At 39.1% G+C, this 16,255-nt stretch overlaps 1 protein-coding gene across 1 annotated transcript; it reads left to right on the top strand.

Moving 5' to 3' along the window:
• The first annotated feature begins 282 nt into the window (after positions 1-282).
• AQP11 (aquaporin 11) lies at positions 283-12,149 on the top strand. The gene is made up of 3 exons (XM_010072873.1): positions 283-877; positions 6,238-6,354; positions 12,011-12,149. Exons 1-3 carry the CDS (start codon positions 283-285, stop codon positions 12,061-12,063), a joined length of 765 nt encoding a protein of 254 aa, XP_010071175.1. The 3' UTR covers positions 12,064-12,149.
• The last annotated feature ends 4,106 nt before the right edge of the window (positions 12,150-16,255 follow it).

The following is a 16,255-nucleotide window of genomic DNA, read 5'->3' as shown; positions in this document are numbered from 1 at the left end:
AGCCTTTTTTCCTCCTTCTCCTAACCCCTTCCCTGGCGGGGACAGCAGGGGAGAGGGGTCCCCTGCCCTGAGCCCTGTCCAGCCGGGCTCACCCGCCCTTTGCTCCTGGTCAGGCAGAGGGTGAGTCAGACGCCTCGCAGGCCGCAAGCAGGTGGGGACAGGAACTGGCTCCTGCCTCGAAGGGAAGGGTGATCATTTTCCTTCCCTCTCCCACTTTCTTTCACCCCCTAGGTGGTGGGGCTGGACCAGAGTGAACTTCTGCTTCGACGTGTGAAACTCACCATGGCAGTCGGTGGGGTCGGGACCTCGCTCCTGCTGATGGCCGGCATCATGGTGATGGTTGGGCTGTGCAGGAGGTTAACTCGCCGCCGGCTGCGCTCCCACCAGCGCCTTCGCACTTTCCTTTTGGAGATGTTTAGCACCTTCCAGATTTGTGCCTGCACTAACGAGCTCTGCCTGCTCGGCGATGTGGAGCCGAAGCCGCATACCGCCCTCACTCTCACCTACGGTTTCACCGTCCTGCATGGCTTGACACTGACTGGCAGCACATGCAATCCCTGTGGTACCCTGCAGCCAATGTGGGGCGGTGGGATATCAGTCAAGATGGGTGGACTGAAGATTGGCGCTCAGTTCGTGGCTGCAGTGCTTGCCAGAGTGTTTATGCACTTTATCTGGAGCCTGGAGATGGCAGAGCCACATTTTGGAGCACTCTCACACGGCTGCAGCAACCCCATGCAGACTACAGAGATGCAGGCATTCTGCATAGAACTGCTCTTTTCTGTCGTTTTCCAGCTGACTATCCTGCGAGTGGAAAGGGTTAATCCCAAATACAGAGTCCATTTGATTGCTCTTCTCATCACCATGCTCGTGTATGCAGGTTAGTCTTTTTTTTTTTTTCCTCTCTTAGTTCCTACAATAAAGTTGTAACAGAAGGTTGTATTTTTTTATTTTCTTAAAAGTGTTAAGATGCAAAATTAGTTACCTTAGACTACAAAAAATGCATCAAAGAAAGTCTTTGGTGTTGAATGTGCACAGTTCATTTGGAGTTTATGTAAAGTTTGCCTCATTAGATTCCCAGCAGGTGTAGGGTTAAAAATGAAATGAGTTATGAATTTAAAATTAAAATCCATAAGTAAATACAGCTAAGAGTTTCACAGAACGCTGTTAAAATATTTCAGTGAAGGATCATTTCATAATCTGACTTTATATCACGTGAGAGATTTCATACAATGTGCTCTGATTTCTAACTGGCATTGCGATAGAGCACCACTGTCTGCATCAGGAAAAAAAATGCTGATTGTGCAATGGCAGGGTACAGACCGGTAATAGGGACGTTCAGTATTTAAATAATGCATAATTCATATCAGTGCAGCTTATTTAACTACGTTACATTCTTAAATCAGAAGCAGGAACGGTTATTTGTAGAATGCATGCAGAAATGATAAAATAAGACCTCATGAAACCAAACGAAAAAAAGAAAATAATTAGCTGCCAGTTGTATCATGGCATTTACAAGAGTCTCGTGTCTTTGTAATGCCCTGTGAATCCGTGTCCTTGCCTCTGCCTGACTGTCACCTCATGCTTCCCAGTGCTGGGACACCGTCACCTGCACAGCCCCTCTGGACCAGCGGGGAGGAAGAGGTGAGGGGAGTCATTCTGAATTTCTTTCTGCTAACGGTTGATGCTCCCTGTTGTCCCCAGGGAAGTACCAGAGTTATGTCACTTGAGGACTGCCCTGCAGGGAGTGGGTTGTACTGCAAAGGAGATTCTGTAGTTTGGGGTACAGGGAGGTGAGAGAAATGGTTACAGAGCTTGCTTGTGCTACAGCCCCCACTGCAGAGGAAGTCATCTAGGAAATTATCAAATCTGTTTATGAGAGAGGGAGGTCACTATTTAATCTGCAAATATCTGAAGGTCATTGGCATCTTCTCCAAAAGGTTTAATTGTGTTATGCTATCTAACATAATAGCATATAGTAGAATAGAGTACAGTTGAATTTTCAGATGTATTAATGAAAAAACCTTTACTCATTATGTTTAGCTGAAACTAGCCAATACCTGAAAGATTAAAAGAAGTCCATGGAGAATTTTGAGAATTAACTTAGCAATTTGAACTACTTTCTAAAATTAATTTTTGAAGGCAGAGGCAAGGTGTCAGTGCATTTTAGCACACTAAATATATTCCTGAATTGCTCAGTAATAAAAGTGTAGCCAAAGATTATCCTACCTCCTCTACAAGCACAGAATCCTTTCCTGCTTAGCAAATAATTGTATAAAATAATACGTGTCACAGTGCCTTTCTTTTCACCCATTCATGTGACGAATTCATGCCCAGTGTCGTGGCCAAGCTGGCCTCATACCTTTTTTCTAGCAGAAGGCAGCTGTGTACCAAGTCCCTTTCCTTGTCATAAACTTGGACGTGTTACGACTCTCCAGTGCAATCGATCTGTACTTCTAGGAAACATCAGCCCTACTGCGCCCAGGCCTCTTTCACATGCACAGTTTGTGCTGTTAAGTGTGCAGAACACCCTGTGCAACCTGGACATTTTTCCTTCCATTTCTTTTAATCTAGAATCAACTCTACTGTAAAAAATATATATACGTTCTGGGGACCATATCCTGAACTTTGTTTTAACCCATTTAGTGGAAAATCTGATTCATGCTTGTTCATTCTGCTCCAAGCTTCCTAAGGTTTGCACTCCTGGCTCTCCTCTAAGTTTCAGAAAGAGAGGTGAGAGGTGCCGTCCTCCCTCTGCAGTAGTCATGAGTCTGGTGTTTACTGTACATTCCTACAATGTGGATTGAAGCCTCTTGAAGTAGAGTAGGGTGTAAACCCCAAGATTCCTATCACTGAGCTATTACACAAGTGTGGGAGCAAGCTGCTGCTATTAATTTCTTTCTGTGATGAGCTGATGGGCTTGCACTGTAACAGAACTCTTTTTCACTGGCAGGTTAGGTAGGTACATGTAGGACACCTTAGAGATTCTCAAAACTTTCTTGCTTCCTCTTTTCCTCTGGCCACGTCTACGCACAAACACCCCAGGATATCCTCCATTCTCCTGTCCCTTCCATTTTGAGGGCTGTTGATGGGGACCCCCTACCCACAGCCCCTCCACACAGCCTCCTGCCAGCATGCCAAGTAGCTGAGGCAATAGGTAAGAGCCTGGTAGGTGGCCACGACCTGTGTCTGGTGCATACATATGACCCACAGTATATCCGTTGGGTCTCATGGCATCATAGCCCATCTTTTCCACCTCCAGTTTGAGAAATGGGGCTTCGTACCTGCAGTAGGATGAGTGACTTACATATTAGTTGTTATGGCTAGTGGCCTCCAGCAGGCCAAGTTCTCTACAGGCTTTAAAGACCAGGCAGATGCTTAACTTAGATGTGCTGCATCGTGCTCAGGAAATCTTCTGCACCTCTTTGTTAACTGTTTATAAGGTTCTTGAGTGCTTCTTTAAGAGGAATGGATCTTTGCTGCTCAACCAGCACCAAAGGGCTAGGGAGCCAGCACAGATTTAGGCAAAGCAATGCTAATTTAGGCAAACTGATAACATTCTTCCTTTTCCTACAAAAATATCAAATAGTTTAGAATATTTTATGAATAATGTTTTTTTCAGACTTTAATTTGACAGGTACAGTGTTGTAGCTAGGAACTCAGAAAGTGCATTAAATTTACAAAATAAAATTGATGCTAATGATTTATTTTTACACTCTGATTTTAAAAAACAAATGAACTGTGCCTTCAGGAGCTGGGTTTTCCACTGTTATGAATGAACCAAACATGTTAGAAAATACATCTTGTACATAGTATATCATATTTCATTCCATTAATTATGTTCTACTAAGAGTTTGAAAGCTGTATCCTTTGAGAGGAATGATCACTGTCCAGAAAGGGACTGCAAGAAGGAACATCTCTTATTCCAATTTGGTTTGGGTAAAATTTTGAAGGATAGCCATATCCCTATGGCTTGCACAGGTCTAAAAGTATTGATAGACATACAGAGCTCAAAAACATTGAATTGTATTTATACAATTGACTTAAGTGAAGTTGTTGGAAAAAATAAATGCTGATAGGTCACTGTTGTGCGTACCCCATAAAAAGTACTTGGGTATGCCAGGCAACTTACTGCAACAAATAACACCAGATTATATAAAAGTATTTTACAAAATTACAAGCTGTTCCTTTAGTTTTTCTTCTATTTTTCCATAGTTAAAAATATCTGGATTTTTTTTTTTTTACATATAGACTTGCACAGACCACTTTTTTATAACAGTGCATACTGTACACAAAACCTCCAATACTGTGTTCACTGTTTCTTCTACTGACTAGAAGGAAAAAGAGATCATTATGCCTTTGAACATTAAGGGAATTATTCAGAAGCTAAGGATGCAGACCGTACACATGTTAATAAAGAATATTTTTGGCTATTTCCTTTGGGAAAATATTTAATTAGGGAAGAAGAAAATAAGCCTCTTGAGGGCTTTTTCATTTACAGGCAATATTACAATGAAGTCAGCATTGTATGAAATTGGTCAGATTCTTCTGAGCCTAACATATAAAGGTAAAAGTGACATATATATTTTTAATTCTGAGTTTCTTCCTAAATTTGTTTTTGCCTTTAGTAATTTCAAAAGTTAAAATTACTTTCTCACACATTCTGTGGAGCACACGTTACTTCACCTTTTTAAGTTTTTATGTACCACAGCAGACATATTACACTTTTTTGCTATAAAATCATTTATCTTTTCTGGTACCCAGACTGAGATGTTTAAGAAGTGGCCCTGGCCTAAGGTCAATATTCCACTAGTTATTAGTAATGAATATTGAAGAAATACAGCAGTTAAAACTGTCTAAATGTTTAATGTTCAGAAACAGCAACTGCCTCCTGAGAGTGAAGTTGTGTGTTTGTGGATATAAAAGCAGAAGCAGTGAATTTATAAACACATTAAAGGAAAGTAAATTATTGTAGATGTCCTTCCTGGCAACAGTGGAAGTTGTTAATGTGTCAGCGTGCAGAATAACAGACTGCACAGTAAATCTGAGTTGCTGTTGAGAACAAGTGTAAAAGCAGAGTAAACTGAGTAGGTCAAGAAAGATTAAAACCTTCCCAAACTGGAATAACAGTAAAAGAAATAATGAGTCTATAGAGAGAAATACAGAAGAGGAGACTGACAAAGACCTCACTAAAACTTTTGGTAAATGATTGTGTGCTCATAACAAATGAGGATTACAGCAGCATGGCATTTGTACAAAGGGTAAGTTCAAAGCTCATGATAACTTATTTGGGAAAAAGCAATAAGAAGCTTTAAGAAAATAAATAGACACAATTATATAATATTTTATGGGAACTGATTAATAGATAAAATAGATTTGGAGTGGTTAGTAACTAATAATACAGAAATACAGAAAATTTTGCTATGCATAATGTGTTTTTTTTTTCTGTACAATTGCAAGGAGAGGAGCAACATATGTCAGAATTAAAACTACTTACCTCCAGGTTCATCTGCAGTGTAATTACAGTTTAGTCTCCACAATGTAATATGTTTAGATCTCATTTAGAGAATGCTTAGGCAACTTCATTTACATCTAAAGTCAGAGGCAAGGAAAGATGCTTGGCTTCTTTAAGCTTCCTTTTTCAAGAGAAGGGAGTAGGGTTTGCTTTTATTTTCTCCAAGTAACATATAGAATGATTCAGAATACTTTTCATATGATAATCTTAGTGTTCTAGAAATTGATATTATAATATTAGTGTTTTATTAAGAAAATATAGAGGTCACTTTATCAAGAACAGCTCTTGACAGTTTTCTGCATTATCTTGCATATGTGTTACGTGCTACACAGGGATGTAAAGAAAGCTCAGTATTTGTCTACTAATACTTGTGTAATTTTTGTCTCTTCTGAAAGCGTGATACAGACTATTAGCAAAGCAGTTTACAGTTTTATCAGTAGAAACATTCAGCATTAGCCAAACCCATCTCTTCAAACAGTATTTGCTAGAAAGAGATAAAGGAAGTTATAGCCTATGCTTTGGATATTTTAAAACATTTTGGTAAGCAGTTAAACATGTATCATCTGGTAAATAACTTCAGAAGAGTTCATCTATTCAAATGGCTTCTGCTAATGCATTTTATTGCAGAGTGTGCAATTCTTGTGGTATTGTGTATGTGCAGTTCAATATTAATTTAAAATAAACATTTAAAAATATAATTTCATATTGTTTACATTTTATTGCAGGTGGAAATCTCACAGGAGCAATATTTAACCCAGCATTGGCTTTTTCATTACATGCAAATTGTTTCTATGACAAATTTTTGAGTTACTCACTAGTATATTGGATAGCACCATCCTTAGGTAAGTTCTTAATACTTCATGTATTTGAGGAAATGTTATTTAGTACATGGTTCAAAAATCAGGAAGTGGGCATTCCTTATTTGATAGTCTGCTCATTTTCTGCTTTAAATAAAATCCAGAAAATATTCAATTGTAATTTATGCGTAGAAGTCATTCAGAATGATGGTTTTGTTCTGCGGATATAGGCTGTGTATTTTAAACTTGTTTAATGCTCTATGCAGAGTACCTGTAACACTCAGTTTTGTGAATCAAGCATCTGGAAAAGTATGGGGATGATTCATTAAAAAAAAAATAAACAACCCACAGGTTTTAGGACAACTGCTTAAAATATGCTTTCTCAATTATTACCATTATAATATAATTTTTTAAAAATCTCCATAGCATCTAAATTTTGCAGTTCTCATTCTGTGTTTTTTTCCCCCCATCACTGTTGGAAACAACCTGTTCTTAGTTTAAGAATAAGGAATATTAGTAACTGGATTTTTTCTAAATTTAATTATTGTTTTAATTTGGAAGCTATTGATTTTAACTTCTAGTTGTGTGCAGATGAAAATGCTTCATGTAATACTTCATGCTGCTGATTGTTTACCATTAGTCCCTACAAATCTTGAGCTTTCTTCTTAGAGAGTATATAAATAAGCAGTCTGCTAATCCCAAATTCTTTCATGACTGTTAATCCTATTAGCAGGTACAACAGCAATGAAGGTACAACAGGATGTGAAACATACACAGGGAACATCTCAAAGGGCTCCAGTTTTAACAAATAACTTATTTTTCTTATTTGAGTTCATGTCTGTGCAAGTTCTACTTGCATTGACTCTCAGTCAGTCAAAAATGGAGACAGAATTTTCAGTCTAACTAAAATTCACTTTAATACAATCTTGTTTAATTAGATATCCAAAGAGGATAACTGAACAATGGAGTAAGTTTGATAAAAGTGCATGCACTGTTCCAGTTAGCAGCTAATGAAATGTCTTGGACAAAGCTGATGAGTATCATCAGCTCATCCTGCTGATGAAATATCATCGATATTTCTCAGAATACAAGTTTAGCTTCTGGTATATCAACTGATTTCAACCTGATAACCATTTTGAGATTTTTCAGGTTGTAAGTACTTGGGATTTAATATTTTGACAAGTGATCTAAAGAAACAGGAGGCGTTCTGAAACACCATGTTCTGCTTACTTAGCCAGATGTATCCTGCAGAACTGCTTTGCAGAAAACCTTCAGATGATTTTGATTTGAGTAAGAAAATCAGCAGATGTTAACTCAAACGGAACCATGACTTGAAGAATTTAGAATGTGATTAGGGAGTGCTGTTACATTTCTATGAAAATTCATAAACAGCAGTTTATCATTAGTTAACATATAGAAAATACATACAGAATGTCTTAAATGCTGTCTCCTGATTTCTGAGGGAAAGGAACTCCAGACCAAGCAGTTGTAAAAGATGTGAGTACTCAGGACATATCACTTTCTGTGCAGTGTCACTACTGTGCCAAACATTTTGTTACAGATTTCAGGTCTGCGATCACCTGCAGGGCTGAGTAGTCTATATAAATATCTCATTACAAAACAAGGGAGTTTCATGGACACATACAGACCTTACCTTATAAACCAAAAGTTGTGAACAAATGTAAGATATCTGAGGTGGAATGGATTTATACAGGCACACAGATCTACAAATCTAACATGAAATGAAATTTGACATTTTCTGAAAATAAAAAAATAATAGGAATAGAATTTTTTCTTCCAGAATTGGACCAAATGAGACATCTAGGAACATCATAACTTGACCTGTTATGATGATAATAAAATTCTTGTGAAAAGAACCTCTAATCAGAATCATAAACATAGATGATGAGGGAAGGGATGTTTTAAATTTAGTTGTAAAAATTACTTTCAGAATCCATGTGTCAGCAGAAATACTGATTCAGACTTCCTAGAAACTGGCAGAGTCATCGTGATTTGCTAATTTGATGTCTCATGTTTCCCAGCATCAGCATCTTAGATGGTTAAATTACTTTTTTCTTGTTTTGGGGAATTCTTTTAGGAGTCTGTTAGGTTTTCTGTGATTTGCTGTAATTACCATATGCAGAACCATGGACCATGGAACTTCATACCATGAAACTTCAAATTGCCTGTGCAAAGTGCAATATGATCTCATTTATGGGCATAGCAAATACCCATGAGGCCAAGGAGAGTGAGACCATTCAGGTTACAGATATCCTGATCTATCCGTAAACAAGTTCTTAACCATCAACTTTAGAACAATTTTCTTAGAAAGGACACTTAGAATAAGAGGAAGATTGATTATCACCTTCACAAGAGGAGGAGAAAGTGGAAGTTTGCTTTTAGGATAAACAAATCTGCTGGTGGTTTATGGTCTTTCATTAATATAACCTTGGAACTGTAGTTAGGAACTCACTTTCCAAAATGGCTTCACTGACATTTTGGTGAAGGTGATTCTCCAGTAGCATTAAACCAGCTAATTCCTGCAGTAAATATAGATGTCTGCAAGCGTTTATGGCTTAGCACAGGCAGGCCTAAATTCTGCACTGTGAACATAGAAGCAGTAAGTAGTAGTGGAACAAAGATAGTTTCTGTTTTGCTGCCAAAGGAATTCATGTTAGTTGTCCAGGCGTGATTATACCATTAGTAATGATGGGGACCAGGCTCATGCTGCTTTCTCAGTAGCAGGGAGATGGCAGAGTTGGTGACAAGATACTGGACATGACAGCAATAAAATGGGATGCTCTTTTCTGACAAATGCCAGCTTAGCATCGTGCTAGGTTTCTAAGACTATAAAAAAAGAATCAAGGCCCACTTCTTTAGATCAGTTTTACCAAGAAGATTAATACTATTCCTTAGAAGAAAATGTTTTTTTCACCATCAGGATAGAAAATAAACACCACAAAAGTTGCTTAACAGTAAACATAAATGGAGGTAAGCAAGGGAGAAGACTACAGGTGAAAGTTTGAGCTTTCTGCCCAGGGGAGAGAGTATTCAGAGGTTTCCACACTTAAACATGGAGCTTAGCAAAGAAACAAGAATTGCAAGTCCATGTACAGTGAAGTGATGAGCACCTCAGGGACTTGGAAGCAGAGGAGGGTTTCAACAACTAACTTGGGGTTTTCAACCAAGCAGACATCATCTGACAGAGCAAAACTCTTGTGCGGTGAGTGAATGCAATCCAAGAAGTTCCTAGAGAACTGTCAGTAATCCAGTCTAATTCAAATACTAAAGGGTCAGTGAGTGGTAAACCTGCACTTGACCTGCTCACAAACAGGGAAGAACTGTGGCCACTTGGGTTGCAGGCCTCACAAGAGTTCAGGGTCCAGAGGAAGACTGGGAAGGTAAATAGCAGAGTTGTTTGGACTCTGCTATTCAAACAGAATTCTGCTTATTTAGGTAATATTAGTAATGGTAGTAATGCCCTCGGAAGCTGCTGCAAATGGCAAGAGCATCCCATGGAAAGGTGATTTTTCAAAAAAAGCTTACCGAGAGTTCAGCAGCACACTTAGATGTGCAGAAACAATCGGTTGTGTAGTTAGACTGGGAAGTTTGACAAAAAATCTCCCCTTGCAGGCTAGACAAGGAACTTGCCTTTGAACAAAGGAGAGCATGTAAGAAGTAGAAATGGGGATAGGCAGCAGAAGAGTATAAAAGCTCTGCACAGGCACTCGGGAACAAAATCAGGAATAACAAAGCTCAGCTAGAACTAAGACTAGGAACATACATACAGACTTGCAAATATAATAATCACAAAAAAAGTTCAAAGAAAATGCAGGCCGACTGGCAGATGGGGGAAATAACCTAGTGATGGATGACATAGGAAAGGCTGAGGTACTCCATGTCTTTTTTTTTTTTTCCCCATCAGTCTTCCCAAGCAAAATTTGCTCCCAAACCTCTGTATAAAACAGTAAGGTTTTGGAAAGGAGGCAATAAATAGTGAGGGAGCAACAGGGTAGGAACAAAATAGAGAAGCTCAATGAATGCAAAACCATTAGCTCTACTGCAATTCACCTAAAAATGCAGGTAGAGTCAGAAGGTGTTACTGTTGTCCATCACTTATGAGAAGTAACAGCAGTTGGAGGAGCTTCCTGACAATTGGAAATGTGCTAATATGATGTCTGCTTTTAAAGAGGAGGAAGAGAAACCAGGGAACCGTATGCTAGTTGATCTCACCTCAGTTACTGGGATGATGGTGGAGTATCTAGTCTTGGAATCCATTTCCAACCATGTAAAAACCAAACATAATCAGTCAGGAACAGTCAGCACTGATTTAGCGAGGGCAATCCATGCTCAGCCAGCTTGATTGCCTTCCTTGATGAAATAAATGTCTATGTAAATGAGTGGGGCGCAGCGTATGTAGTATATCTTCACTTTAGTAAAGTTTTACACCTCCCACAGCACTCTTGGTTCAAAGTAAAGAAGGAGGGGTCACACAAGAAGACTGTTTCATAGAATAAAAATTGGCCAAACCACTGACCTCAAAATAAAATAATCAATCTGGCTGATGGCCAATAACACGCAGAGTATGCTGGTGTCAGCACTGGAGTTGATATTCCTCAGTATGTTCAACAGTGACCTGAATGTAAGTTTGTTCACAACTGTTTGTTTTCTCTGCAAGCAAGACAAACCACATGGCTTTGAAAATTGGGGTCAGCACATCACAGGACATTATCGTCTCCCTCTACTCAGTGCTTGTGAGGTGACATCTGGAACATGTCTGGTGTGGAGTCCCTCAGTTCAAGAGTAATGTGGAGAAAACAGGGGGTCCAGTCAGTGGAGGACTACCAAGATGGTGAAGGGCCTGGAGCACCTGATCTGTGAGGGGAGGCTGAGGGAACTGGACTTGTTTAGGCTGACAAAAATGGGGTGAAAGGGTGTTTTAACAGCAGTCAACTGTTATTTGAAAAGTAGTTACAAGGATGGCAGAGCTTAAGGGTTCTCATTGGCAGACAATGTAACAGCAAGGTGAGAAGTTGTGGAGTGAGAGGTTCAGATTGGACTCCAGAAAGACCTTCAGAGGTGCAGCAACACTGAAACATGTTACCTGGAGAAGTGCCACAGTCTCCATCCATTGAGGTTTTCGGGACTCAGCTAGACAAAGCCACACTGAGCTGTCTAGTGCAGGCAATAGTCCTGCTCTGAGTGGGAGACTGGACTAGAGATAATCTCTTCCAATAAACATTTTTGTGATCTACAAAGTCTTACAGAATACAAGCTATGGGTGAGGAACACTGTCAACCAGAATCCTCTTCATTTCTGAAACAGAATATACTGATTTTTTCCAGGAGAAAAAAACCAAAAAGGTCTTAAACTATAGGTGCCCTTTGGATTCAGTGATCCATATGGATCCTTTCCAACTGATCAGAATTAAAACATGAAATATCCGAAGAAGAATTACATTATCAACTCATAAGGGTCACATGCACGGTCTGTTAAAGCTTTCTTTGTGGAAAAGATTGTGTTTGCAAGAAGTGATGACTGCATCTAGCCTTTTGGACAGAAAATTCCATTTCCTGCAGTCCCTGCTGTATTGCATGTTAGACATGCAAGTACTTGACCATAATCTTTCTTTTCAATACCAATACTGTATCCTTCTCAAATACATTTCAATAAAGGTCTTTTCTGTAATTTCTCTTTTCAGGTACAATACTTGTGGCTTTTATATGGGATGAAATCCTTCCTCGGATATACTGAGACATCAAATCCTGAAATCGACTGGTACTACACTGAAAAATACTTTCAACACCTGCAGACAAGAAGCTTTCAGAAAACTCTTGACATTGACTTCCACGCCACCTTGCAGTTGTATTTTCAGATTTCATGTTTGAAGTATTTGACTTACAACTTTGTATTCAAATACTTATTTTGTAATAGCATATTGGGATTTTGAGAATATCTGCCCCCATTTTCAGTTAAGCCATATGAATGTGAAGGACTGTTAAAACACTGAAACTTTGTCACTTTAACCGTAAGTGCCATTGGCTGACCTTTATTACAACAACATGCAAAACTAATTTTAGAGAAATACCCAGTCCTTTCCAGGGGAGATTTTATTGGATTTCTTCCCATAGAAGGCACCTGCAAAAAAGGAGCTGAAGATTTCATTCCTGTAGTGACCTCATCACATTCCTACTTGCAATTTATGTACCTCTGAGAGGAAGAAAGGCTACACTGCTCCCTAGAAGAGCCTCCACAGCGCTGTTCTAGAGGTACCCTACACCAAAATTAAAAGTCTGTAGGACCAGCGTTGTTTTAGTAATACCTGAGTGCAGGTAAGTAAACCCTCGCTTCCTTTCGGGAAGGCGCTGCCCCATCCTGTCCCGCTATAGTCTGTTGAATGTTTATCTTAGTTGGGAAGAGTGGTAATAAAGTACCAGTAAAATTCTGCAGACACACACAAAAGGGCATTTTCAGCAAAAAAATATTGCTACACACAGTATTAGGGAAGAATCATGTGGAACTTGATTAGTCCTTGATTTTATGTAACTCTTATCAGATATTTTTCTTGAAATAAATGAATTTGTAATATAATAGAATAAATAAAAGAGCTAAAACCACAGGAAAGCTACATACCCAAGCTGGCACAAACGCACGCTTTGTAACCTCAGCTGAGGAGAACACCACTGATGGAAGTTCATAAGACTGGAACCTGTTTCTAGAATGAGGTTTCTTCTTCTGGATACATCTTAATTTTTATATATTTTCAAATTTAAGACTAAATTCAGTTTTTCACTTTAGAGTTACTAGGTTTGAAAGCAGAGATGGTTAACAAGTTCTGCAAGGATCCCAGTAGTAGGCCCCCTGACTCATTACCCAAATCACCTTGCAGACCATCTTCTAAGAGAAAGGGAGGGAATCACATAGGGGTTGGGTTTTGGTTTTTTTTTTTACACAGTAAAATCATGAACCAAGTCTGAAGCAGCTACTGTTGTCAGCTATCTTTATTTGCAAGAGTTCGGGAAGTAAATATTTTAATGTAATTTCTTACTTGTTGCAATAAAACATTTTCTTGTTTTAATTTTCCAAAGTACATTTAAGATTATATTCCAAAATGACATCAACTGTTTAAACGTGCTTTTCATAGAAAAGAGTCTTATCTACGACCCTGTATTCAGTCATTAAAATAATAAAAAAGGAGCCTGCTAATCCACTGAAGAGAATCGGAACTGCTGGGTTATCATTCAGCAGCTCTTTGATACTAGTGCGAGTAGACCTACTAACGCAAGCATACTTTTGGTAAAACTCTTCAGGGCAAGGACTACACACCACCACCCTGGGAGCCTGGTAAGATGCAATCCTTTAGCTTTGTTTACATTCATCTGCTTATTTATAACTCAGACACGGAGGGCTGCTAGAACAGAAACCTGATGCATGAGACCTCTGAAAAACAAACTTTTATACCACGTACTGCTTCTGAGCAGATGCTTTGGGAGCTGATGCATGAGACCTCTGAAAAACAAACTTCTATACCACGAACTGCTTCTGAGCAGATGCTTTGGGAGGCTGCTACCTGTCACCTTCTTGCTTTACTGCTTTTTATCCCTAATACCAATTTTTGAAGTGATCCACACCTTAATTTTTTTTTTTTTCCCCTCTCTGGGGCTTTGCCTTTACTGGTGTACTGAAGTCTAGTTTTTAGCCTCTTTCTTGAGCATTATGTAATAAGCTGATTTGCATGTCTCCTTTGAGCCCATGAGGCCCACAGGACAGAGGTCTCAAAAACCTCAAAGAGCATAAAAACAGGTGGCCAGGGAGAAGGCAGAGATACAAACCTGCAGGCAGCCAAGGTTTGTTAGATTAAAGGAGGCCCTACTTCCACGTCATTTTCGACAGCCTGCAAAAGCAAAGTCCATAAAGCAAAGAGGTCAGATCTGACAATGACTGCATTGTTTATTTTGGCATAACCTGGGTGATTAACAAGTAGTTGCTCTATTTATAAGCCACTAGAAGTAGAATATAAAATAAAAATCAAAACCACTAAGAAACAGACAAGCCTTAAATTGACTAGACTAAGGCAAAAACAAAAGCTAAAAACCAAAAAGTAGCAGAAAGAATGAAAAATAAGTTAGGAACTGAGGAATTGAACTATATTTGGTGGTACAGACAAAAATTCTTATTTTACATTCAAAGTAAAGAATGCTTATGAAGTATAAGTGTTCCCAGAACACTTACACATAGCTTAAATGCAAAGTTTTCTTGAAAATAAAGCATGTCAATCCACACAAGACACTTCTCAATGCCACCTTCAGGACTCATCCAGGTTTGTTTCCACCTCACTGAAATTAATCTCGCACCATTGCTTTGACTGGGGGCACTAGAAGATGTCTGCTCCTGGAGCTCCGCGTTAGTACAAAACAAATTCTCCCCTGTGGAGGCACTAGAAGATGTCTGCTCCTGGAGCTCCGTGTTAGTACAAAACAAATTCTCCTCTGTGGAGTTTCCTACTACTTGGACATGGCGCGGAAGTACTGAGGAGCTGCGTATAGTGCAGCTGCCCTGTAGGTTAACTGCGCCCATCTGCCAGGATATGTAAAGTTTAAGTTTAATATGAAAAACTATAGAAAGACCACACTCCAACAGCTAAGATTCACACAAAAAACCCCCCCCAAAACCAACCCCAAGTCTGTTGTAACGATGAATGTTGATTTAGAATTGTATGAGCCTTCTTTCCTAAACTATGGTGCTGGTAGGGTCCCAAAATCTCACCATGGATTCTCCAAATCCCAGTGCAAAAATTAAAGCATCACTCTCTACCCTCCTTTGTTACACTGTATCCCTAACAAAACCATGCATACATTTACATAAATATACATAATATACATACGTATGTATGTAAAGGGATCCTAAAGACATGCCTGTAGAATGTCTTGTGGCATTAACATGCTAAATACCTGATTTATTCAGCAATGTCAATAATTCACAACACTGTTAAATCATCAAGGTTGGATGGAGGCTTTGAGCAACCTGGGCTAGTGGGAGGTGTCCCTGCCCATGGCGGGGAACTCTATCTCTAAGGTCCCTTCCAGCCCAAACCATTCTGTGATAACTAATTTGACTGGGATTCCTAATGAATATTCAACAAAGTGTGGTGAGAATTTTCAGACACCTTGAAACCAAACCACATCCCAACATGCTAAGCAGGGTAGGACCACTCTTATAATTCCAAGAGCGTAAGGCTGGTTTCATATACCAGCATAAAAATATTGGAAAAAAAAAAATCACAAGTCAACTTCAAATCAAATTAAAAGGGAAAAAGTTTAGTATCAGACTTTCATTTGAATACCAGGGGAAAAAAAAACCTTGAATTTGCTGACGTTGCCCCATGGCAAAAACACCACCAAGCAGAGAGATGGAACAGTAAATGCTCCAGCAGGACTAAGCTCTTGGCAATGTAAAGCTGGGTTCCTAAGTTTGCGATGTGTCAGACTAATTCTGTCTTACAGGCACAGTCTGCAAATGTTCTGCCCTTTTATTCTCACATCTCGGTAAATAATGAAAATGGTTTCACTAGACTTTTTGTTACAGAAGAGTGCTAAAACTCAGCTGTCAGCTCAGAGTTGCCAGCCACTTGCTGAAGGACTGAGAACTGCAACACAGAGTTGGTTGTGAGATACAAAAATCTTAGTTTATTTAACAATGTTGTTAACATTTAATACAAAGACACAAAACAGTTCTCTTTTTCAGGACTTTACAGACTTTATTCCATCTCCTCTACCACCCAAACTCTCCTGTCAGGGAAATGAAAGGGATAGGACTGAACTCATAAAGCCAGTTACTTGAGGGCCATTAAATTTAGCTTTGCTTTTAATCCTTGGCCAACCCTATTTCCTTTTAGTCAAATTTTGTAACATTTTTATTTCCATTCTACTCCACCCACTCAATGAAC

The sequence above is a fragment of the Pterocles gutturalis genome, unplaced genomic scaffold, assembly GCF_000699245.1.
Source record: "Pterocles gutturalis isolate BGI_N339 unplaced genomic scaffold, ASM69924v1 scaffold37602, whole genome shotgun sequence".
In the NCBI taxonomy this organism is placed as follows: Eukaryota; Metazoa; Chordata; class Aves; order Pterocliformes; family Pteroclidae; genus Pterocles; species Pterocles gutturalis.
This window is presented reverse-complemented; position numbering and strand designations above follow the sequence as displayed.